The 23982-nt window shown below is 54.0% G+C and overlaps 7 protein-coding genes across 7 annotated transcripts; 1 reads left to right on the top strand and 6 right to left on the bottom strand.

Moving 5' to 3' along the window:
- Window positions 1-96: 96 nt before the first annotated feature.
- On the bottom strand, window positions 97-2119 carry QC761_508690 (uncharacterized protein; the record flags this gene model as incomplete). Its single annotated transcript, XM_062880078.1, has 3 exons — window positions 97-877; window positions 939-1355; window positions 1404-2119. The coding sequence occupies 3 exons, from the start codon at window positions 2117-2119 to the stop codon at window positions 97-99; spliced, it is 1914 nt and encodes a 637-aa protein (XP_062731398.1).
- Window positions 2120-4061: 1942 nt separating this feature from the next.
- Window positions 4062-7013, bottom strand: HPC2 (HIR complex subunit; the record flags this gene model as incomplete). Its single annotated transcript, XM_062880079.1, has 1 exon — window positions 4062-7013. The coding sequence occupies exon 1, from the start codon at window positions 6096-6098 to the stop codon at window positions 4062-4064; it is 2037 nt and encodes a 678-aa protein (XP_062731399.1). The 5' UTR covers window positions 6099-7013.
- Window positions 7014-8018: 1005 nt separating this feature from the next.
- On the top strand, window positions 8019-9317 carry QC761_508710 (uncharacterized protein; the record flags this gene model as incomplete). The annotated part of the gene is made up of 1 exon (XM_062880080.1): window positions 8019-9317. One exon carries the CDS (start codon window positions 8019-8021, stop codon window positions 9315-9317), a length of 1299 nt encoding a protein of 432 aa, XP_062731400.1.
- A 746-nt stretch (window positions 9318-10063) lies between these two features.
- QC761_508730 (uncharacterized protein) lies at window positions 10064-11947 on the bottom strand (the record flags this gene model as incomplete). The annotated part of the gene is made up of 2 exons (XM_062880081.1): window positions 10064-10712; window positions 10761-11947. The coding sequence occupies 2 exons, from the start codon at window positions 11945-11947 to the stop codon at window positions 10064-10066; spliced, it is 1836 nt and encodes a 611-aa protein (XP_062731401.1).
- A 1427-nt stretch (window positions 11948-13374) lies between these two features.
- QC761_508740 (uncharacterized protein) lies at window positions 13375-15636 on the bottom strand. Its single transcript, XM_062880082.1, has 5 exons — window positions 15032-15636; window positions 14942-14968; window positions 14752-14774; window positions 14168-14564; window positions 13375-14104 (listed from the first exon to the last, which is right to left on the bottom strand). The coding sequence occupies exons 1-5, from the start codon at window positions 15113-15115 to the stop codon at window positions 13922-13924; spliced, it is 714 nt and encodes a 237-aa protein (XP_062731402.1). The 5' UTR covers window positions 15116-15636; the 3' UTR covers window positions 13375-13921.
- A 2127-nt stretch (window positions 15637-17763) lies between these two features.
- On the bottom strand, window positions 17764-19572 carry QC761_508750 (uncharacterized protein; the record flags this gene model as incomplete). Its single annotated transcript, XM_062880083.1, has 1 exon — window positions 17764-19572. The coding sequence occupies one exon, from the start codon at window positions 19570-19572 to the stop codon at window positions 17764-17766; it is 1809 nt and encodes a 602-aa protein (XP_062731403.1).
- A 1654-nt stretch (window positions 19573-21226) lies between these two features.
- Window positions 21227-22211, bottom strand: QC761_0084460 (uncharacterized protein; the record flags this gene model as incomplete). The annotated part of the gene is made up of 3 exons (XM_062872888.1): window positions 21227-21597; window positions 21658-22129; window positions 22174-22211. 3 exons carry the CDS (start codon window positions 22209-22211, stop codon window positions 21376-21378), a joined length of 732 nt encoding a protein of 243 aa, XP_062731404.1. The 3' UTR covers window positions 21227-21375.
- Between the last annotated feature and the right edge of the window lie 1771 nt (window positions 22212-23982).

The raw sequence follows: 23982 nt of genomic DNA on the forward strand, positions 1-23982 counted from the left end.
TTCCTTGCCCAGATATCCAAGTACGTCTTTGCGATTATATACACAGCCATGAATCCCCCTCCTACGTGCATTCCCTCCTACCCTTTTCTTATACCCCTAAACCCCCATCTCCCTTCCCCGTCCTTTCCCCTCCTCCACTTCTGTCTTTTCACCCTCCCCCTCCTCCCCTTCAACATCCCTCCCACCCCTCGCCGCCCTCCTCGCCGCTCTCTTCCGCCTCCTCTCGGCCGTTTTCTCCTCTCTATCCCTCTCCTCCCTCATCAGCCTGATCACCCTCGACTTCCCCCTAATCCTCTCCCCCCACTTATAAAACAAGAACGGAATCGGCACCAGCATCACCTCCAACCCCCCCAGAAACGTCCCCGCCCACTGCGGACTCATGGCTTTGTACATCGCCGGCCCCGCCAGCGGCAGCGCAGCCCCAAACACTGACCTCATCACCGCGTTCCCTGCCAGCGCGGAAGCGGCGTATATCCCGTACGCTCCCGCGAGGTAGTTGCTCCCGTAGATGAACGAAAGCGTGTTGCCCATGCCGAAGGGGACGGAGCCGAACAGGAGGGAGATGGAAGGGTGGATTGAGGCTGGGAGACTGGTCCAGCTGAAGACGAGCTGGCCGATGGGGGTGAGGACGGCACCGACGCACATGATCAACGCTGTGGCTTCTGGTGCCGGGCGGGACGGGTTGAGGGGGTCGCGTTTAGGGGAGGAGTTTATCATTTTCCGCCACAAAGGTTCCAGGAAGATGGAGAGGAGGGTGCCGAGGCCGATGCCGAGGAAGGAGAGGCCGGTGAGGGAGGGTGACCAGCCGCGGTGCTGGGTGAAGATGATGGGGTAGGCGATGAAGCAGAGGTAGAGGATGCCGTAGATCACGGATATCCTAGGGGCCGTTTGTTAGCCGGGGATGTTCCCGAGACAGCAGGAAGGGGGACGGCAGGCACCAGATATTAAAACACCACAAAATCGGCTCCGTCACCGCGAGCACAAACGGCCGGGACAGATTCAGCTTCAACAACCCCCATGTTGAAACAGACCGCTGGTCGTATTTACACCACCAGTTCTCATCCCCCGTCTCCTTCCTCCTCCGCGCGGCTTTCTGCTTTATCAGCGTGGGCAGGTAGGATTCTCGGACGAAAAAGGTGAGGACAAAAGCGATGCCGGAGAGGATGATGGCCAACCAGTTTCCCCACCGCCAGCCGAGGTAGTCGTTGACGAAGCCGCCGATCAGGGGGCCGGTGACCGGACCGTTGAGGGGGGCGATGGACCATAGTGACATGCAGAGGGCGAGGTACTTGTCTGAGGAGATGTCGACTACTGTTCCGGGAGAGTTGGAGATCATGGCTGAGCCGAAGAGGGCGCTGGGGGATTTAGCATGCTGACACAAGGAGAGGGGGGAAGGGGCATACCCGAAGAAACGGACTATCACCATCTCTGACAGCGAGTCGGCTAATCCGCAGGGGATGATGAGAACAATAAACGCGGCGAGGCAGACGAGGTAGACTGGTCTGCGGCCGTAGAGCTCCGACATGGGGGCTACGATCACCGAGCCGGCTGCTAGGCCTAGGAGGTAGGTTGTCAGGCCCAGGGTGGCGATGGGTTTGGAGGTGATGTCGAATTCGTCCATTATTTTTGGGAGGGTGGCTGTGTAGGAGGTTGAGTAGAGCACTACAACCCAGGTGGAGTAGGAGACCGTGATGATGGTGTAGGTCCTGTACCAAAAGGGCCAGTTCATGGGGTGCTCGGGGTCGTCCGTGGAGATGGTGACTTCGTAGTCTGGGGGGCGGGAGGCGGCGGAGGTGATGGAGGTGCGGCCGGTGCGGGTGTGGGTGAGGTGGTTGTTGTTGTTGTTGTCGGCATCTTGTTGGTAGATGGCGTCGGTTTGGGGGATGGATGTGGTTCGGCCGAGGGCGTGTTCGAGGGGGGATAGGGGGTCGCCGTTGGAGGAATCTGAAGAGGTGGTGGTGAGGTGAGAGTGACGGGAGGAGGGCCGCGAGGGGTGAGAGCGGGACTCCTTTTCTGGGTGGAATAGGGGGCTGTCCAATGTCGTGTTATTGGATGAGCCGCCGGTAAGTGTGTGGGAGGTCCCGCGGGCAGCGCTCTGGTCGAGCGAGTCGGCTGTCATGATGTAGGTCTACCACGACGGCCAGGAAATGCTTGAGAATGTCGAGGACTGGTCCTAAGATGTGAACATGTTTATACGAATGGTCGGCGGATACACGCCAGCCCTGATTCCTGTTTATTTTCCTTCGGCAGCATGCCTTGGTTGGGGAACACAGCGGGATTGGATTGGCGGATGAGTTAAACAGAGGTGGTTGAGTGAGGATTACAATTCGTATGTATGTGTTTAGTAGCACACTCGCATGTGAGCTTTATTATCCACTCTCTTCTCTCTCCCAGGCCACTCACATGCAAGTTATCCCCGTCCGCATTTCCGTCCTGTCTTTTATCCTTCCTTTTTTTCCTTCTCTGGGCGACGGGTGGTGGGCGCGGACTTAAAGAGAGCTAACCACTGCTAAAGTAGCGCGGTATCGGCAGGCTCCATCATCACTCCCCCCCTGTTTGATTTCCAATCGGGAAGAAATTCGATTGCGATATCGTTCGCAAGCCACCCTGGGTTAGGGAAATCCGGGGAAGTGGAATTCCTTGCGAGCTAAACATTGATGTTGGGCATTGTCCAGATTCACCCAACACCATATTACCTACAACAGGAGATGTCGAGACAAGTGCCGGTCTGGTCGTCTTCCGACAAGTAACATGGCCATATCCCGCCCCCTGACCGACTGGATACCTCCTCCAAGCAGGGTGGCAGGGCCGGTGACAGAAGCACGACAGCAGCAAGGCGCACCGTGCCACCCCAGCTTCGCGGGGCCCCACACCATCCCTGCGTTGCCTCGGTAGCTGACAGGGCAGCGGAAGTTCGGGACTCTTCTGGGGCCGCCGCCAAGAGAAGCGTCTGAAACTGGGATGGCCTCATCTGATCTTTGTTATTAGCTTCGTCCGAATTCGAGACCATCCAAAATTCTTCGTCTACCAGAGTTCACTGTCTGAATCTATCCAAGAACGGCCACCACCACCTCAACGGCCACGGCGCCGGCCTCACGCACCACAACGGCCGCTACTAATTCTAATCATCAGTGAAAACGCGTCAAATCGCACGCGTGTCTTCCAGAATATAAACTGCTGTCCTCCTTCTCTGTTTTGATCGATACAGTACATCTCAATCTTTGAGTAGTCTAGCGAGGAGCAACACCTACTACTCCCTGAACAACACATCCAAGGTGGGTGAACAGTACCTAATCTTTAGATGTTGACGTCCGTGAAATCGAGGGAACGAGGGCGTAGGTGAGGAACCGGCGTTAGACAGCCCAATCTGGACTTCAATACTGGACAGGTTTCAACTGGCTACTGAAAAAAGATGAACTATCGTGATCGGGGACCGCAATCTCCACGGAATTGCTGTTCATTTTCCATCAAGCTGGAGTGTAAAGAAGTGGCGGCAAAGATGGCAAAGATGACGTGAAACTTGATTAAAACCGCTGTGTTGATGCATCCAAATAAGCTAATAGACCCCCTTCCTCCGACCAGTCGAGCATGCATGTGTATCCCCTGGCTTCCTCCTGCCGTCAGCCCATCCAGCAATGTCATACATTATCCATTTCATCACCCATCCCCCTCCAGCAGCGTCTATCCGACCCTTCCTCGCTCCAAGAATTTGTGTAAAGAAGCCCAAGCTGGGCGAACGAACCTCAGCAACGGGTATGGCGCTGAATCGAGTCTCGCCGAACGTAACCGACGGAACACCCCTCTCGCCAGCACCACCAGAGACCAGAAGGAAAAGTAAACGTATTTGCGTGTTGCGAAGTGCTGTTGTTCATTCCAACCATAAAAACACCCCCTCCAAAACAAACGCCCAGGTCGCCGCCCACATCCCACCGATGAACAATACATACACCCTTGCGATTAATGTAAATAAACAGATAAACTCCCCACACCCCAGCGCTAGCAAACTCAGCGTCAGGTGATGATGACTTTGACAGTTGAAAAGAAGAAAAATGTCGCCCATATTACAAAGTAACACTTGTTCCAGCCGCCGGAGGCGTAAGTGTCAACAGATTAAGTGCACCACCGGGAGACGTGTTCGCAGCTGGACCCGGTGTTGTCGCACCGGCTTTGCTCGTCATCTGCGCCAGCGCCTCCCTCTCCGCCTTCTCCCTATCCCGCTGTTCCTTCTCCAGCTTCGTGATTCTTGGCTTCCTCACGGTGCCGCCTCTCGAACCGGGCCCGCCACCCCGGCCCCGTCCGCTCTCGCCACCGCCACGAGCACCACCCCTGGATCCTCTTCCACGTCCACCACGACCGCGTCTCGGGGGTCCCTCGGGCACAACAGGCTTCTCCACCTCGGGGATCAGAGGTCCGCTGTAGACGAAGAATCCATCCCTGCTCGCAGCTGCCTGCTCTTCCCAGAGCATCTCAGAGTCATCCACAAAGTCATCATCCTTGTCGTATTCGTCCTCCTTGAAATTCCGCTTCTTCCTCGCCGGCTTGGCAGGAGCAGCTTCGGGGCCGCTGGCCGGATTTCCGTTGCCCATGCCGCCCATTTCCACATTGCTGTTGTCGGCCTCGCTCAGGTCTTCCTCCATTTCGTCCCCAGTGTCACGGCCGCTGCCATTCTTCTCCTTCTCCAAAGCGGCCGTGGCAGCTGCGATGAGAGCCTTGCGCTCCCGCGAGGCAGCCAATCTGGGGTGCAAAGCGTCCCATCCGTAGCGTTCCTCGGCCATGCGCATGAAGTTGACATACTTGTTGTTCTCACCTTGCTTGAGCGGGATGTGAAGCGCGATGCTGGGCGGCTCGACCTCCTCGCCGGGCTTGGCCCTCCCGAAATCCAAGATGGAGCGCTCGCTGGCTGGAAGGGGCGGCAGCGAATCCTTCTCCTTGACTCCGTTGATTTTTGGCGAGCTGCTGGTGCTGCTGCGCGCCTTCTTGTTGGCCTTTGTTTCTTGCTGGACAACAGCCGCGATCTTCTTGCTCTGGACAGGCGCGGGCGGGGCAGCAACCGCGGCAAGCGAGGAGCCGCTCGGAATCGACGACATGCTGGTAAATGAATTCATTTTGGGTTCTGGCTTGCTAACGGAGGCAGGCGCCGGAGGTGGCGGCGGGGGACGTCTGGCTTCGGCCAATGTGGGCTTGGGCATGGTAGCAGGGGTGGCCAGGACGGGATTGGCCGGAGAAGCAGGGACTGATGATGGCTCCTGGAAACGCGGCTGCGAAGTAGTCGTTGTAAACGATTGCGTCTGTCTGGGTGAGATGATGGAGGTCGGAGGATCGACTAGGCTGGCAATAGATGGCGATGCGCTGGCCCTGTTGGGAGCCTGGGCAGGCGCGCGAGGGGAGCCAAGCGGACCTCCGGTGCCATAGGGGTCGCGAGATACCATGCTTTCCCTAATGGGGTCGTAGTTGCCTCGGATGGGATCAAACATCTGCCTGGCAGGCGCCGTCGGCTGGGGCTGCGGAGGTGGCTCGTCGCTGTTGAGGAGATTCTGCATTTGCATCGAGGTCATGCTCTCTCTCTTGGGCGGTGTCTGGACGAAGCCGGCGCCACCGTCCAACGACATGCGCATCGAAGTGAGTTCTGTGATCTTGGGCTGACGAGCTGCTGCTGCTGCTGGGGGACCAGAGGCAGCCCGCGCATCCATCTCCGAGTTTGTCTCATTGCTCTCGGTAAGAGCGGCTTTGCGTTTCCTCTGGACAGGCGGGGCATTGGGGTCCTTGGGTTTCCTCGGCCGACGCTGCTTGGGTGGCTCGACAGTCCCATCAGGTGCGACCTTCGGCTTGACTGTGCTACCAGGCTTCCGGCCCGGCTTTTTCCTAGGAACGCCGGCGGCGGTCAGTTGTGTGCCGGGCGGGTACTCGGAGGCTTGCTGTTGCTGGACCTGTTGCTGCATAATGCCGAATCTGGCAGCTGACCCGGGATCGACAATGATCTCGTCCATTTCGATGTTGGCTCTGGCGGCGTTGATGATCCGAGTGGGCGATCCAGGCTCGGAAATGGCAGAAGGCGGTGATGACAACAGGGAGGGTGATGAGCTATGATACTGCTGCATCGCGGTGTTTTGATCCTCCTCCACTGGGCGTGCCCCCTACAAGCTGCACAAAAACCCCCTTTGCGTGTGGTGGTCGGTTGGGTTTAAAGATGAAGTAGCTCAAAGGCGTATGCGTATGGTGGTGTATCGGTATCGGTATCGGTATAAAGATGGACAAGTTCAAGGTAACGTATAAATAACTAAATATAAAAACCAGCTGGTGATTGGCTCCTTTTTTTGCTTTGCACCGGTTTGGGATGCGGAGGCGTTGGTTGGTCCAAGCGTCTCCTCCGTTGGTTGTTGTGTCGCGGGTGGAGTTTGCTGCGTCTGAATGCCTTCACCCGGCGAGGGTGCTGCAAAAGAGACAGCGGTCGGCGACAAAATGGCGGTGTCCGGGCTGTTTGGGGGGATGCAGCGGTCAAAAGCGTATGGATCAATTCGGAAAAGACGCGGGAATCGAAATACGATGGTTGCGCGATGCAGGCACACCAGGCGTCAATGAAACTGATGGGAGTCGATTCTTTTGTGGTGGTTGTTGACTGCAAAAAGTGTGGAAAAAGCGAGTGAGAAAAGGAGGAAATTTTGGGGTGCTGGGCGGCGAGGAGCAGGACGGGGATGGGCTCTGTTTTGGAACTTTTTTTTTTATTACTTTGCAGCTGGCGAGGGAAAACCGGGGCTTGACCACCAAAGGGACATTTGTTCTGGAAAAAAACGAATTAAACACCATTAACAAGAACACTCAGACCAGGTTGCCAGTCCAGCCAGTGATGGAGCCAAGCGAACGGCCAAAAGAGGGAAACGCAGTCATCAGATACATCAGACGGTTTGCCGATATCAGATTAGGTGATGGGAATGCCTCTCTGGCAGCTGGCCACCGCCTGACCAACCACTCATGGAGGGAGCAGGGCGAGCGGAGGGGGAAATGCCTTGGTTGCTCTGGCTGGGAAATGGAAGACGATAAAATAATATCAATGCTCTCTGTCGTCACAAGGCCTGGCTGTTAGAGGTCCCCACCGGCGGGAAGTGACTTTAAAGTGTGACAGGGGAGAGGGGGGGTTCGTCGCAGAGCCGAGAGCGCGGAAGAGGCTCGCGCGGGGCGGCTTGGGTCCTGCGGTATCCTGCAGTGCCCTGCACACGGTACGGTAGGTACGAGGGTACTTCTGGATCTTGTACCCCGCCCCCGTTTCGCATTCGGTGTGGGACGATGCGTGACATTCTCCGCAGTGCCCGACCCACAATTGAGGGACAAAATAAACGTGCCGGGACAGGCACAGGGCATCCCTGATCGAAGCACAAGCCACATCCAATTCCACCAAGTCCCAATTCTCCGATCTATTCCAACAAGCCGGTCGGTGTCTGTATACAAGTCAGAAGATGCTTGGGACGCAGTGAGAGAATGGAGAAGAGATCATACTTCAGATATACACCGAGTTAGACGTGGTAGACTTCTACAGCGATATATCCGTCCCCTGTGCCTTCCGATCCCGAGACATGGCGTGTCTTGTATTCGTGCACTAACGATGCAATTTTCCGCTGCTTCACGTGCTGTGGCGCCGGTCTGCTACAGCAAACCGCTCCACTCTGTGCAAGTCTCTTCTCTCAGTTCCTCAAGAAAATAGCCAAAAGTATCGTTTTCTACACCTGCGAAACAGTGGCCTGCATCTGAACGAGTGTTTCGAATGCCGTGCACAGACCAGGCCCGGTGCCATTCGGCCTTAGATCGACGCTAGCAGTGACGGGTAATTAGATAAGCAGCCACCCCTGTCCAGCTTCCAAAAGCTTCGTTAAAGTGGGGGGCCAATAACGATAACGATAACGGATAACTTGCTGGTTACGGAACCTTTTCTATCAACACAAAGTAACTTCACCAACGCTCGCCCATTCGACCATCACCACACACACACACACACACACACACAACAAAAAAAAAACCCAGACAAAATGGAGGGATTTGGACTAGAGGTACGAGACGTTCTCGAACACACACCCGACGAGGTCAAGCCCCCGAGCTTCCCGACTCCCGCCAACCAGTCCGCGACCGGATTCCCAGCGCCCAAGAAACGAGTTTCTGCCTTCAAGAAGCGGCGCCAGAACAACAACACGAGCATGCTCCCGACTCCTCCAGCCCAATATGGCCCAGAGCGGCCACCAGCACCAAAGCCAGAGGTGTCAGAAAAGCAGAGAATCGCCGAGGAAAATGACGCCCTTTTGAACTCGTTGCCGCCCGATCAGATCATGGAAGAACAGCGCGACCTTTTCAAGAACCTTGATCCAAAGCTCATCCAAATGCTCCTCCGGCGCGCAAACCTCGACGATTCCGGTCCCGCGAAATTCGATCCGTCCCCAGAACCCGCTTCGAGCGCGAAAACAACCCCCGTAACAACCACGACCAAACCCCCCAAAGTCACCGTGGAGGACGTCTCAGAGAACATACCACCACCACCATCCAAGAAAGATCCCACAAAACCCAAGAAAACAGTCACCTTTGACGAAGACGCCGCTCCCCCAGCTCCCCCAGCCAACCTCATCCCCGTCAAAAAGATCACCACCACCGACCCAAACCTCGTCATAACCCCCTCCAACGCCCCCGATGAAGCCCACACATTCCACACCCACTACCCCCAGCCCCCCACTGTCCCCGACCTCGACCCCGAAGACCCGGACTTTCTCGAGAAAATGCACTCCAAATTCTTCCCCAACCTCCCCGCCGACCCCTCCAAGCTCGCCTGGATGGCCCCCATCCCAACCCCGGGCTCCGCCGCCGACAAAGAATCCCCTTACTACCCAGGCCAGGACTCACTCCCCATCTCTGCGCTGCGCTTTGACTTTCGCGGTTTACTCATCCCACCGAGATTATCCCGGCAAATCCCTGTAACGAAGGGTCTTCACCACCATGGTGAGGCGCCCGAGGCGGCGGGGTATACTATTCCCGAGTTGGCGAGATATGCGAGATCGGAGGTCCCAGCGCAGAGGTGTATTGCTTATCAGACACTGGGCAGGATGCTGTACAGGTTGGGAAGGGGTGATTGGGGGAAGGGTGAGGGTGGGAGGGTAGGGGAGGAGGACGATTTGGCGTTTGGGTTGTGGAGGTGTTTCAAGGAGAATCGGGTGGTGGAGAGTATTGAAGAGGAGGTGCAGGGGGAGGAGGGGAGGGGGCACAGGAGTTGTTATGCTTACGCGACGGAGGCGTTGTGGCTGTTTGAGAAGGGGGGTTGGAGAGAGAGGTGGAGGGGGATGTGAATGGGGTGAAGAGCAGAGGCTGATCATTGGGCCAAAAAAGAATACCATCAACAAGCGAAACCGGTATGTCAAACGAGGTTACGGAGCTGCATGTGAAGACAATCGAGCGCTGGACTGTGACAAATGATATGTGATTTGTTGAACATGTGAAAAGATGGAGAAAAGCATGGCCTAGTAGCTATGCCCGGCAGCTGACATACTTTGGGTGTGAACTTTGCCTCGAGTTCAACTGTCCAGTTTCTTGTCTTCCGGCCCCAGCAAAACGGGTGGTATTCAACTAAATATATCCAGACCACCCATTCAGTAAGAGCACCAATCGTGGTGATCACGACATTTTTAGGTGGAGGGAGAGAGAGAGAGAGAGTGTGTGTGTGTGTGTGTGGTAATTACGAATTGAAAGGCGAAAAGCAGTAGTAAGAAAAGGGATGACGATGATGATGACAAGATTCAGAACCGTCACATGGGAGTGATTTATAGGTAGCTTCCTGTCAATAAGCACGCACGCGGTGTCTTCACCACCACCAAAACAACCGCACTTGTTCCCATCCAGCATCAAATACACCAAGAACCACATCCACATCCAAATCATCGTCATCATCATCATATACAAGACAAATCCCCAAAACAAAATTACCACATTGTATCATACAAGTTCCCTTCCCTTAACCCAACCCCCTATCATCAAAGGATTTTTCATTCATTAATTCCCATTTCTTATCAATCCCCTACATCATACTCCCAGCCCATCACTTCGACCCCCCATTAGCCAACCCAGCCCTCAACTCATCCACCTCCCTCTGCAACCTCGTCAAATCAGCCAGTATATCCACCCCATCACCACCCCCACCCCCAGGTGAGGACACCACCACCTCATCCGTCGTGTCCGGTGTTGCCGCCGTCGCCATCGCCATAGCACTATTCCTAACACTACCACCACCACCACCACCACCACCCCTATGCTTCGGCACCGGCGGCGCCGGCTTGCTATTCCCACTACTCCTCCTCACCACCCCCTCCCCCGCTGCCCCGACAGGTTTCTTAGCCCTCACACTCGCCCCCCTAGCCGGAGGCGGCGGCGGTGGCGTCAACTTTTCCTTTGCCGTCCCTACCACCGGTGGAGGGCTGGCAATAGCTTCCACCACCGATCCCGCCAGCGTCGTTGTGACCACACTGTTATTATTCGGCGTACTACTCCCAGACAGTGTCGGCGGCGGAGATACAGCCTCACCACTGGGTGACGCCACCACCCTCTGCGATGGTCTCCTCGGGGGCGGCGGTGCCGGCGCGTGGATGTTGGCTCGTAAGGAAGAAGACCGGGAACGGGTCGATTCCATTGATGATCGACGAGTACTGCTAAACAGTTCCTCCTCTGGTGAAAAAGGCCTAGGCTCGGACCTGGCATGATGTGGTTGTCGTCTCGGCGGCGGGGCAGGTTTTCTTGACGGTGGTGGTGTCGGCAGACTAGAGGTTGGGGAGGGGGAGCGTAAAGCGTGGATGATGTGAAGACCTGGGTCGGGCATGGCAGGCTCGGGAATCTTCCCTGCTGCTTCGTGGTCGAAGATATTGCCATCTTCTGACACCGAGGGTTGGGAAGGGAGGGGTTTGTTAACGTCTGACGGGGTTGGGGGCCGCTGTCGAGATGGTGACGTGACAGGTTTAGGGCTTGCTAGTGATGATGAAGACGAGGTTTTGCCGCCTAGGGAGCTGCTGCTCTCCTGGCGGGTCGGGTCTGGTCGGATGAGTTTTCCATGGCGGGAGCTCGGGGGAGGGGGTTTCTTTCTCAGGATGGTCGGTGCAGGTTGGAGGGTGGCGGCGGGAGGGTTGGGGAGTAACCTCTGCTGCTCATCTCCAACCGTCTGGCCTGGTATTTCCCGTGATAGACGTGGCGGGTCCTGCAACTGTATCGTTATCTCCGTCCCAGCTCTTTCCTCCGCCCTCCCGAGATCAGCACTCGACCGTGCCGGTGTTGATCCCCCGGTCTGTCCAGTCAACAACAGCCTCCTGAACGCATCCACATCCAGCCCTCCCCTCGACCCTCCTGCCCCCACCTCAGTTTCCCCCCTCTCCTCCAACCCTGGTTGTCCCATCTGAAAAGATATCCTCGGCACCCCTCCCTCCCGCCACCTATCCCCCCTTTGCACCGCCAACTCCTCAACCGAGCTCTTATTCGACCCCCACCCACCCCAAAAGGATCTACCTCCACCACCACCTCCTCCTCCTCCCCCCCTCCTCCCCTCCTCCCCCTCCTCCCCCTCCTCCTCACTACTCTCACTACCACTATCACTCTCCTCATCCGGCTCCCCAATCGGCGGGAACCTCTCCCCAAACCCATCACTCTCCTCCGAACTACTCGGCGGCGGGCTCTGCACCCTCACCTTCTTGACAACCTTTTGCTTCAGAAAACTCGTCGTCGGCGGCGGCTGAGCCGGTCTCGGTACACCCTGCAATGTTTCCCAGAATTGATCACCGCCGCCGCCCCCAATCGTCAAACTCGAGGTATTATCATCACCCTGTATCGCCGGCGGTGGTGGCGGAGGAGGGGTCGTCGACTGCAGATCTGGGACGTCGGTAGCGGCAACGGGCCTGCGACGAAACGGGTTATTGGAATTGAACGATGGCTGGGCGGCCATTGTGTCTTTGACTTGTAGCAGAAAGGCAGGTCAAGAATATAAAAAATATAAACAAGCTGTAGATTTGAGAGGCGCACGGCTGGCGCAACAGCTGCAATCACGCAACAAGATAATAGGTCGGTTGAACAGCCCGGGCGTGCGTGTGCCTTGGTAGTAAGGTTTGGTAAAAAAGAGCCACTTAGGTAAGGTACGGTGGTGGTGGTGGCATCGCTGATGGATGCCTGATTAGAACCGAACCGGCCGCCGCTGACTTCCAATCACTTGGACAGTGAGTGACGCGGGTTGTCGGATGCGGTCGGGATTAGCGGGGGGTAGGTTTTGTTGACGTTGGGTGCTTGTCCGTCTCCAATGCACGTTTCCACAACAGCTTAGGTGATGAAAAACTGTAGATAGCTATCTAAGGTGGTAGGTAGTGTGTCAATGGATTAGACAGCAAACGGAAGCTCCCTCCCCAGAGCTGAGCTGTGCTGTGCTGTGCTTCCTGGGCCACGCCAACAGTCGATCAGGCACAGCAACAGCACCTGAACCAGATGACGGCAGAATCCCTTTCCGGAACACACACACCCACGTTTCGATAAGGAACCTTCCGATAAGACTGGCAGTGTACCCCGCTAGCTAGCTCCGAACGGCAAGACCCACTTGAGAACATGCAGGACATGCTTGTCTGGGCACGGACCAGCATGAATCGGCGTGTAAGTGCCACAACTGGTGAAGCTTCAGATTTCTCGTTGGCCCACTTTGCTTGACACCTGTGCCGTGGTTGGGTATACATATGAGACAGACGCATGTGTATTTTGATAGATGTATCCGGACCGCTGAAGAATACATCTTGATCACAATCATCAATCCCAATTTTATCGCGAGATTTCTGTCAAGAAGAATGAGCTAGCTGGCTGATCACATCCCCCAATCTCAAGCGGTGAACAAAACCTCCCCCCGCAACAATGCCCCCAATAATCCCGCACTTTCTTCTTGCTCTTACCTTTCCAAATCTAGATTTACCATCTCAGCAAGTTACAACTGGTAGTCAACCCTCCAACTCAAAACACATCCCCAAAAAAAAAACAAGGAGTGGCCGATGAGGAACCACACCCCTGACCCCGACCCCGACCCCTGGGCGGCAGAAAAATGAGAATGGGGTCAAAACGAAAATGTAAACAACCCCCGGTCGACGCGCCACCTACGCGTCGAGGAGCCCCTCCTCCCACTTGTTGGACCCCTTCTTTTTCTCCTCTCTGTATCCCTCCAGATCAAAACCACCATTCACTCATTCACTCGAAACTAAAGTGAGACCTCTCCAAAGATGTTGTCAGAAAGTAATTCAATTGGCATGTATAATTACAACTCATCAGGCCCCAAAAACCCCCCAGCCGAGATTTTAAGCCCACTTACCCACCCTACCTCCAACAAAAATCCTCTAACGCCTTCCTGCCCCCAAAAGTCTACCCTCTTTTGCGCGCGCGCTTCCCGGTTCCAAAGTCCTTTTCCGAATCATGTGTGTTTGTAGTGATGTCGCGGTACGAATGATGGTTGGGTATCGATAGCAGAGAAAAACCAAATGCATCTTGAATGATTCCAACAAAGGCTGCTCGCAAGTGATGATGATCGTCGTCCGACCCCTTCCTGTCTTCATGGTTGAAAATGTTTGTTGCATATGCAAGCTGTGGGAAGGGGGGGAGGGGGGTATAGTAGAGCCAATAACCTTCGTCAACAAAAAGCATGTTTTTCCCACACGTTCTTCCCCCGTAATAAAAAAAAAATGTGATACAGGCCCTCCGAAAACAATAAAAACCCGCGCGCGCGCAAAAATGGTGCCTAGAAAAAGCGGCCGCTTATCCCAATGATAACCCCCAAGATGATAGCCCCAGTGATAATCCTGAACGCCAAACTATAAATAAATAAAAAAAGCAGAGCCGTCACATCAAACAAGTATAAAAAAAAACCATCATGACAAGAAAGACTGACCCTCGGCTTCTACGCCGAGGCAGCTTCCGCCTTGTCAGCCTTCTTTGGTGTCTTCTCCTTCTTGGGGGCAGCGGCCTTCTTGGGAGCAGCCTTCTTGGGCGCGGCCTTGGCGGCGGGGGCGGCCTTGGTGACGCGACCGGACTTGGTCTTGGTCAGGACAGCAGGCTTCTCCTCAGCAGGGGCTTGGGCAGCCTGGATAGACAATGTCAGCGGATATTCATGAAAAGTCACGTGGGTGTGTCATAGGATGCTCACCTTCTTGGGGGCAGTCTTCTTCTCCTTCTTCTCCTTGGGCGCGGCAGCCTTCTTAGGGGCAGCGGCCTTCTTTTCCTTCTTCTCCTTGGGAGCGGCCTCCTTCTTCTCCTTCTTCTCCTTGGGAGCGGCAGCCTTCTTGGTGGCAGCCTTCTTCTCCTTGGGAGCAGCCTCCTTCTTCTCCTTGGGCGCGGCGGCCTTCTTAGGGGCAGCAGGCTTCTTCTCCTTGGGAGCGGCAGTCTTCTTGGCGAGCTTGGTGCCGCCGGAGGGGCCCTTGGGCTGCTCGAAGATGCCCTTGTCGACACCAGACTTCAAGGCCTTGTTGAAGAGGGAGTCGAACATGTTGTCAGAGGCATTGATGGTGTTGTTGCTCTTGACATACTTCTTGAGGGATTGACGGCTGGCGGCTGAGTCAGTCCAAGGCGTTCATGTGATGCGTCAATGAGATAATTGTGAGGTGAGAGTGGGCGGATGAGCCAAGGAGGCTGTGGTGGGCGGTCGCATTTGCGACACGCGCATCATTGTGGATGTTCTCGCTACGCGAGATGGGTGGATGGGAGAAGAAAAAAATGCAGAAATTTTCTTACCTGGAGCCATTGCGATCCTTGAGCTGCAATTTAAGAAAAAGCAGCGTCAGTAAATGTGATCATGAATGCAAAGTGGGCAAAATCCGAGCGTAGTGAGACGTGGGATCAAAGACATCATGAGCTTCCTTCATCACTCATCTCACTTGCGACCGGACGCGTCGGCATGAACCAACAGGGGCAGTGAAATTACCTGAATGATGGCATCCGTGATCATGTCCTGAATAAAAGTTAGATACGACTGATCAATCAAGAACATGTCCAATGTATAGACTCTTCATACTTGGTAGGACGGGTGGACGGGGGCGGCCTTTGCCTTGGGGGCAGCGGCGCCCTCAGTCTTGGTCTCGGTCTTCTTGGGAGGCATGGTGATGGTTTGAAGTGGTGTTTGTTGTGTTTGGTGTAGATGACAATACAGATGCTAGATGCTGTTCGAAGCGGAAATGGACGAGTCGGACAGAAAGGGTGAAGAACGGCTTGCAAGTTCGGGGTGGACGAGAGAAACCAGGGACAGGAGGGTGGGCGGGCTGTCGCGCTCGGGGGGGATGATCGGGTGTTTATATATGGAAGCGGGGGTCTCGCCCACCCCCGAGTGATTGTGCTGATTGTGCCCTGGAGCTGCCCAAATTCCCGGGGCAAAAGCTCGCAGCTTTGGTGCAAGGTATGGCCCGTGCCCCCCACTAGAAGCATGCCTACAGCTCCCAGGCATATGGCAGACACGCCCGTTCTCAGCATCCATGTCACCCTGTCTTGCTCCGAAAAAGCCCAGATCATGTGGGGACCTTACACTCTGTGAGGTGGCATCATAGGCTGCATCACCGAAGTGCATGAGGCGTGAGGTGTGAGTGAGAGACGGGAGCGAGTAAGTGAGTGCAGCCCAACGTGCGTGGCTACCTAGGTCCCTTGGTGAGGTGATGCCATCTCTGTTCTACGCACACCCTTTCGTCACTCAACCCCAACCCGACGGCATGGCCTGGATGGATGGATGCCCAATCATTGTCTTACTCAACCATTCACTGCTGAAGAACTTCTACTTCTTGTGGATGATGGGGGCAAGGGACGAGGCACAAGGTGCATGGCGGGGAAGGCCAGTCATACAGTTATCTATCTACTACTACGTACACTACCCAACAACCATGAGCATGGGAGGGGTGGCTGTCACCCATCATTCACCACGGGGTCATCCGAACGGGGAAGCCTTCTCGATCTGCCGCTAAGCTGAATTGGAACCCTGGACTGTTCGTCATCGTCATCGTCAAGATCACATAAGGAACCCTGGATCATGTCAGTGCTAAAAAGGGAAAAAAAAACAGGTGACATGCCGCTGCCAGACAGGCGGGGTGAAGGGGGGAGGGAGAAGAAAAAAAGGATGCAGAATGCCAGATGGATCATGGAAGGGAGGGAGAGAGAGGGGGGCGGCAGGCGTGCCGGGATTCTTGGGGTCCTCCTTCGATCACTTGCCGCTCCCCGTTATTTTGGCGCTTTCCCTCTTTGGGCGGGCATTTAAATCGGAAACAAACAAAAAACTCGCAGCGTGCCTATTTTCTGATTGGCCTGTTCAACGACACTGGATCCACCTTGTACCTCGAGTTGTCAATCATGCGCACCCCGCCTGTCGAAAGAGCATCTCTGATCTCGAGCTCGCCCCGACTCCCCCTTCCCTCGGTTTGATTCGAGTTCCCACGCTTCTTCCCTTTTCTCGACCCGGGTCCGCAGCACATGGTTGGAATCACCCGACTCTGCTCTTCTTTGTGTGCTTTTTAGTTCATTTTTTGCGCCCGGGGACCGCGGGGCATTGTTCCAAGTACCGATGACCATTTCCGAGACGAGAGTTGGCATTCAAGCATCTGTTTTCGGACGCGATTTGGCTTCACGCGCCTTGGTCGGTCCAAACCATCGCCCTCTGGCGCATTCAACATAGCACCTCACCAACCCCTGCTTTGTCGTAGAAGAATACATCAGTTCGATCGGGCAATTGATGCCGTTTCTTCCATGTGCTTATTTTTCGCACTGCACCGTTGTTGCCTGAGATATCTGCACTTGAAGCGAAAGTCACTCCTGATGGTGGGGCGGCGCGCGAGCTGTTCGTGAAGCTTTGGTTGAAGCTATCCGCATCTCAACCCTTCCACACTTTTGCCTCTTCCCACAGCCCACCACATTGCTTTTCGCTCTTCAAACATTGATAGATCATTCCGAGGGGCTCTTGTTTTTGTTTGTCACTTTTTTGGTTTGCCCCTGGTCAATTGAGGCCAATTCAGGCACCATTTCCAACGCCAGCAAGGTGATGTCGTGTCGATCTGCACGTTTGGCCAGCTCATTCACCCTTCGATTGGTCCACAACAGCTTTCTTTTCCTCGATATGAAACGGTAATTATCTTTTCTGCGTGCCAGGTTCACTCCTGCGCAAGTGTTCTCGAGGGGAGTTGTTTTTTCAGCATTGCTGTGTGTCCTTTGATGCTGCCGCGTCACGCGGTCAACGTGGGTTTGGCATCAGGCGAGCCGCCCGGTTTCTTGATGTTCCTGGATTCATGTCAGCCACACATATGCATGGACAGCAGATGATGGTGTTGACGAATGGTGTGCGATAAATGGTGAAGAGAGATCATTTTGAGCGAGTACTGTGATGATTCAGGAGGCTGGTGTTCAAATTCCTGTTCAGAGCGACTTCGATGGTCGGGCGTCATCTCACGAGTCGACCTGACCAACCGCCACGATTACGTCGACACTTATCCTGCCGCCCACGTTTCGGTCGGGGTAACTGAGAAGAGTCATCATCAAGTGTGCAAATTTCAAAAGAAGTCAAAGCTGGACATTTGGTGTCTCGTGGATCTTGTCAACTGAAATATGCCCAACTAGTTGAAGTCTGATTAGTCGGTAGTCTAGTGACCACATCTGTAAACTAGGTTCAAACTAGAGATAGTCCATTCGTACAGCATAGAGATAGCTCAGAGCTTCAGACATTAGCCAATACATACCATCCATGTGATTTTCAACTTCTATGTCCTCAGGTGGTGTTCACACAATAACCTGCGCCGGAAACACCACCACCTCCTCCTCCCCTTCCCCTCTCAAATCCCCCTTCTGCACCACCAAAGGAAACAAAACAACCCTCACCACAGCCCCCTCAAGATCCCCCTCCGTGCCCCCCCGACCACCCGGTTGCGTCATCAACGACGAGATAAAATTCACCGTCGCCGCCAGCTCCCCATCCTCATTGTACTCGGGCATCAACGGCGGCAACACCATAAACTCAGCCACCTGCGTCCTCATCTCTATCGACAAATCCACCGCCTCACTCACCACCCTCCTCAGCTGCACCCTCAACTGCTCTTCCAAATTCCCCGGCGGCGGCAACACCTTCGACAGCGCCTCCAAAATCGCCTCTGCCACCGCAACGGCATCCCTATCCCTCTGTTTTCTGAACGATTCCCTCCTCGACCACAGCCCCAGCGTGGTAGCCCTCCAAGCACGGACCGTCGCCGTCGGCCCAACGTCCGTTAGCTGTTTTTCTAATGACTTGAGCTTGAACCTCTGCTCCCGGTCCATGCCGAAGAGGTAACGGGTGAAAATGAATTCCCAGATCATTGACATGGTGACAGAAGTGAACATGTCCCGGCGTTTCACCCTGTCACGGAGGTAGTTATCGGGGCCGGAGCCGTCGAGGACAGAGTTATCTAGCCTGTCGATGATTTTTTCATCGTTGATTTCCGAGGTCAGGCGGCTGGCGCGCATGTCGGAGAATTTGGAGAAGCGGAGGACCCATTGGGTGACGGTCGTGAAGAGGTGCTGGCAGCGCTGGCCAAAGTATTCGGTGGTGTGGATTGTTCCGAGCTGGGTTGGTTGGGCTTTGAGGATATCTAGGCTTGTTGGCAAGCTTTGGGAGGTCGTGGGTTGGGTGGCAGCCTCTTCGGAAGTGTCGGTAGTAGGTTTGGGTGCAGGTTGAACAACCTCGAACGCTGTGGATGGCATCGGCGAGACTGCTGTAGGGTCACCCCTCCGGTCACCGGATTGCTCGGATGTAGACACGAGTAACGATCGTGATTGGGTTTTTGAGTCGAAGCTGATATTTTCCAGAGCCATGATCGATTGCGGACTTTTCGTGCTAGTCCTGTTGGTGACGACCTCCTTCGCCAAAGCCATCATTCGTCGGTAGGCTCTCGAGTTGACAACAGTGTTATCAAATTCGAACTCGACGCCCTCGGCCACAGTGTTTCCATCCCCACGGAAGATCGTGTCGGCAGTCCTCCGCGGATTCAGAACAGACTCGGCAATTTGAAGCTGAGGATTCGCCAACCGCAAGGACGCCGCCTTGGTCGCTTGCCTGTCTAGCAAACCTTTCCCATTTCTGACACCCTCGAGAATCTCATCGGTAGTATTCATGTGCAACACTTGAATCAGAAACGCAATCGCGGACTGCTGTCCTTGCAATAGCGATAGGTACCCCTTCATCTCCCCCTCATTTCGCACAATCCGCGCTTTAGTCCACCACGTCCGCACAAGCGAGCGACGGGACTCCATCAGTGCGGTGGCATCGCAGAGTTTTTCGAGGGAGTCCTCGAAGCAGGTTAGTACGACTAGGCAACCGGTGAGGGTTGTGTCGAGGGTGTGGACGACATCGGCCTGGCCGTGGACGGTGTGGTTTTGCAGGATGAGGGTCTGGAGCTGGGACAGGCCGGTCTTGATGGCGGCGCATTGAGAGGAGAGGGCGGTGATGGTGACTTGAGCGTTTTGAAATTTGGTGCGGAGGGTGTCGAGGGCGCGGGCTGCTTGGAGGCAGATGCCTGTGATGCCTGCGATCGAGGCTGTTATCGAGAGGGGGTCCATTGATGGTGCCTAGTCACCCACAATGGGCCGCGCCGGTTGATGTCGAAAAAATACGGCACGTTAATACCATCTCTCAAGACAAGTTTTTGAATCTGCGTGATCATCAGGAATTGTATCCAGGTGGGGGCGCATAAGGCATCTTTCGAGGCTTTGCTGCAGGATTGATTCTTGGCAACACATAACTGGTCGATGGACTTGTTCGGAAGAAGTGAGGAAATACCACTCGATAGGGATCTACACCTAGAGTTTGAACTTTGAATTCAACAGTGGCTTCAGCTGTCAAGTCGGGATGATGGACACGACTGATCTTTTTGCTGAACCACTTTGAACAGCCGCTAAAATAGGTACCTTAGTCGAGCAAATAACGTAGACCATGAGTTGCTACCCGGTAGCATAACACTGGCATATCACGAACTCTCTTCGACACCAAATCGCAGTTTGCATGAGGATGTCACATCCTACATTATTCACACTCCCCCAGATTCAAACCCACAAGTGACACCAACATAATGTCATCAAATAATCAAACAACATGTCTCACGACAGTGAAACACAGAAGAGCAAGGAGCAACGTCACTGCAGCACAGTATATATATTAGGTCCTTTTTACTCCTTCCAACAGCAGCCCTGAAATCTTGACCAGGGCGCCACTTTGTGGTCAGGACAAACGGTCAAGGTGGAGGAGCTGTTTGTTACCCCCCTTCCCCGGCGGGAGTTTTGCAACCGACAGCTCCCGAGTTCGATTCCGAAGCAAAACCCACGGTTTTTCGTAGCCGGCCACCCTACAACTAAAGGTTGGTTGGTGAGCTTTTGCTTTTTCTGGGCCCAGTTAATAGATTATTTTGGCTTTCGGTTTTTTTTTTTTGGGCCCAGTTGATACATTATCTTGATTTTCTTCATCTTGGAGAACAAGTAACTGGATATCGATTTTTATTTCGAGACTCGTGCCGAAGGTCTTTGAAACTAGACATTGGTCGCCATCTGACAATGTTTTCATAAGGACTCACATCTTGTCAAACAAGCCAAGTAGTTTACTTATGCCTTTAACATGCAATTAATTCGATTATTTCTCGAGATCAGCCTCTGCGATTGTACCTCGAGTCAAAAGTCTCAAAGACAAACACTAAATTAATCACCGATACACCTTGGTCACACCCGACAACCTTTCTTTTTGCATAGAAATCTCGTGAGACGAGTCGGGTCGTTTTCTCAACACAGCTCGTGATCCACTCGTCGATTTGAGCGCCATCTTATAATCATGTTCGAATGACATTTTGCTACTGGATTACACTATCTGTACCATAGAGAGAGAGCCATGATACAAGGCGGCAGTTGTTTGGATCTCAAGTTCGTTATATTCCTGGCCGTTCCGCGCATTGTAATCCCACGAAATAATCGCCTTCTCGTCTTCCAATGCATCAGTAAGGCATTTGCTAGAGCAATTACACGGCGCTGGGAAGGGATCTGTACTAAAAGGTTTCAATGATCCTTGCTTTTCGTTCGACTGGAACAAGGCATCTATCAGACTCAAAAAAAAAGGAACGATTACATTCCACGCCTTGGTGATACACCCGAGCTGATCATCCTTGGCGTACGCCCGCCACACGAAAGAGTAGGCCGGGAAGCAATGGTGGACATGATTTAATATCCAATGCATGGATGACCGAGGACGATCAATCTCAGACTTCTCAGCTCCAAGCCAATACCCTGCACTATCGACACCATTGATAGGTAGGTATTGGCATCTCAAGAGTCGATATCGTCTACAGACCAACCGAAATTATGCTCTCTTTTTGACGTACGTCATTCATGATTTTTTGCTGCGAAATTCAGTTTGGACAGGACAAGCTCCATTAACCTCAGCAGCTCTCCCTCCGGTCGCATTGGAATATGAACATATGTAATGGGGATTGGGGGATTGGTTGGGTACCGTTGACTGGGCCGGTCAAACCGGTCGAGAAAGTGAGAGGGGATGAGGGCTGTGTAAAAATAGAGGTTGTCATCCTTGGCGGCCAGTAGACGAACCTATTCAAAAACACTGTTGGCCCACCCCAAGCGTGCAGCATCGCAATAGGTTATACGTACCTTGTAGTGGTCAGGACGGCTTTGGTCTTGGTAGTACTGCTCCTGCGCAAGGGCAATCAGACCGGCAGCGATATATGGATCCTCAATGTCTTTGGCCGGTCGGAGGCTCCGTTGCCGCTTATGCTGCGCCCAGGCAACGGGCGAGTTGAGCCGACGGGATCGGAAGAGTGGGATGGATTTGTCGCGGCGTCTTTGCGCGGCTTCGAGATCGAGATAGGCAAGCCTTGGGGGGGTTGGGACGGGCGAGAAGAGAGCGTCGGTCGCGAGAGACGCGACTACCCGTCGACCGAATTGGAAGTTGAGCTTGGTGCCGTCGTACTCGTTGAGCTTGAAGTACTCGAGGAGAGCGCCCCTGACTAGCGTCTTTACTAGAATGCTACGTGGTAGTTGACGAGCAGCATGCCGGAGCCCTTCCGGGAATCGGGCTTGCTCGTCCCTGTGCGGTCCAATCACTTCACGGGCGAAGTAACATCTGAAAAGGGCAAGGTGCTGCGCTGTCCAGTGTAGCGGCCGCACAAACAGACGATCGCGACTATGTTTGCGCAGAATGTCATTTTATTGATGCCAGTTCGGTTTCTCGGAGGCGCCTGAGCGGTACCTCCGGTTTCCCTTCAGTCGCAGATTTGGCAGTAGACGTTGGCATTTTGTGTTGGGTAAGGTTTGTTTGGGAGAGTGGTCGCGGTGGGATGGACGCGTTGTTTGAATTGCGTCATCAGATCATGTGATGTAATGTCCCAGGCTGTTCGCAAAATGGTCCATGCCCCACACTGAATTCAACCAATCAGGGCTTATATTCTACTTACAAAATATACAGGCCTTACAACTCTTCAAAATTCTTAATTTTTACGCCAATAAAGCAAGATTTATTAATCCCAAGAGCTCCTTTATATTCTATGCGCTTATTTCTTCTTTTAAATGGCCTTGTTATATTTCAAAATGATGAAGTTGGGGGTTTTGGTCCTCGGAAGTGTTCGAAGTGTTTGATGAGTGCAAGAGGAGACCGTGGACCTCATTGACGACCACCCTGCATAGAGCCCAATGCTACCTACCCAGCCCAACTCAAATGTGGTCCCTTGTTGCACTGGAAGTAATGTTGTGCTTCATCGTTCTTCTATATTACTCAAGAACCTGTCCAAAAGTCCAGATGGAATCTTCGGACACCGGGGCGCGACCAGCCAAAAGGCAGAAGCTGGATGGCATCAACGTTATCCTGAACACGAGCAACGACGAGCTGACGAAACCTGCTAGCAAAATGGGGCCCTCGCCATTTAATCGCTTATAGGCTTCGCTTTGGCCATGAATCCCCATTTCTACCTACCTTCCTCGATATTCACCACAATTCTTGTCCCGTATGCGGGGGTCACAATACACCGTCTCAGAGAGTCGACATTGACCGAGTTAGGTCCTTGGTTGGGGAAACTCCCCGGAATTTGTGCCAGCAGGCCGAAAGTGAACTTCTTCGACTGCCCGAGGGCTTTTTCTGGGCCGCCCTTGCCCGCACAGCTCGCCACGAGCTTCTTGAGCCTGTGGCAGAGAAGATGTATCCGCGGCGAGCGAGGACATCCGTATAGAGGGAAGGCTACATCCCCTCCGGAACGGCTATACTCGGTTCCTCATCTTCTACCCTACCCTCTTTATCCGATTTTGGTAACGATACGGATGATTTTGACGAGGACGAGAATGAGGCCCGGCGTGGTAAATCTGAGGAGGTCACCGTTCATCATGCCACCTGTTTCCTACACGTTTCCCTAGGACTTTGCCTCCTGCAGCATTCCGGCGCCGAAACTAGGATGCAGATCGAGGTCAGACCACGGGTCGGGCGTTTTCGGTCGACAACTCAAATTGCCGGAAATCCTATTACGGCTGAGGACAACGGAGGGGTTTGTCGTGTGCATCACAGGGGGTATAGGTGGACGATGGACCAACCTTACTTGGCTATTATCGAAGTAAAGCGAGCATTTTAGCCCATCAACGCTGATGACGGAACGGCATCATACAACCCAGTCATACCGTACGAGAATCTGGCACAGTATCTTGGCGAAGCCGTTGTTACTTGGAAGGCAAACCCCCAGCATTTCAAGAAAGGGTCAAGATTTTTCTACCTCATCTCCCCCTTCCCCTCCTTCTCCTAGGTTAATCGTATATAGCCGCTTGTGCTTACTTTACTTCAGAGCGGTTTTGCTTGCGGCCACGAATACCTTTATCCGCTTTATTCAAGCAAAGGGCCCTTGTCGGTGATGCTTCGAAGAAAGTCTTTGTTCAAATGCAGAGTACGAGCTAGTTAAACCTTCAGTCCATATAAAGCGAGACAGATCGCCCTTTGTC

The sequence above is a fragment of the Podospora bellae-mahoneyi genome, chromosome 5, assembly GCF_035222275.1.
Source record: "Podospora bellae-mahoneyi strain CBS 112042 chromosome 5, whole genome shotgun sequence".
Taxonomy (NCBI): domain Eukaryota; kingdom Fungi; phylum Ascomycota; class Sordariomycetes; order Sordariales; family Podosporaceae; genus Podospora; species Podospora bellae-mahoneyi.

Excerpts from the sequence above, each read along its gene's own strand:
- QC761_508740 (XM_062880082.1), bottom strand. The coding sequence starts at position 15,115 with ATGCCTCCCAAGAAGACCGAGACCAAGACTGAGGGCGCCGCTGCCCCC. Across the intron at positions 14,775-14,941 it reads TCACGGATGCCATCATTCAG|CTCAAGGATCGCAATGGCTC; the intron begins GTAATTTCACTG and ends CTTAAATTGCAG. Across the intron at positions 14,105-14,167 it reads AGAAGACTGCCCCCAAGAAG|GCTGCCCAAGCCCCTGCTGA; the intron begins GTGAGCATCCTA and ends TTGTCTATCCAG.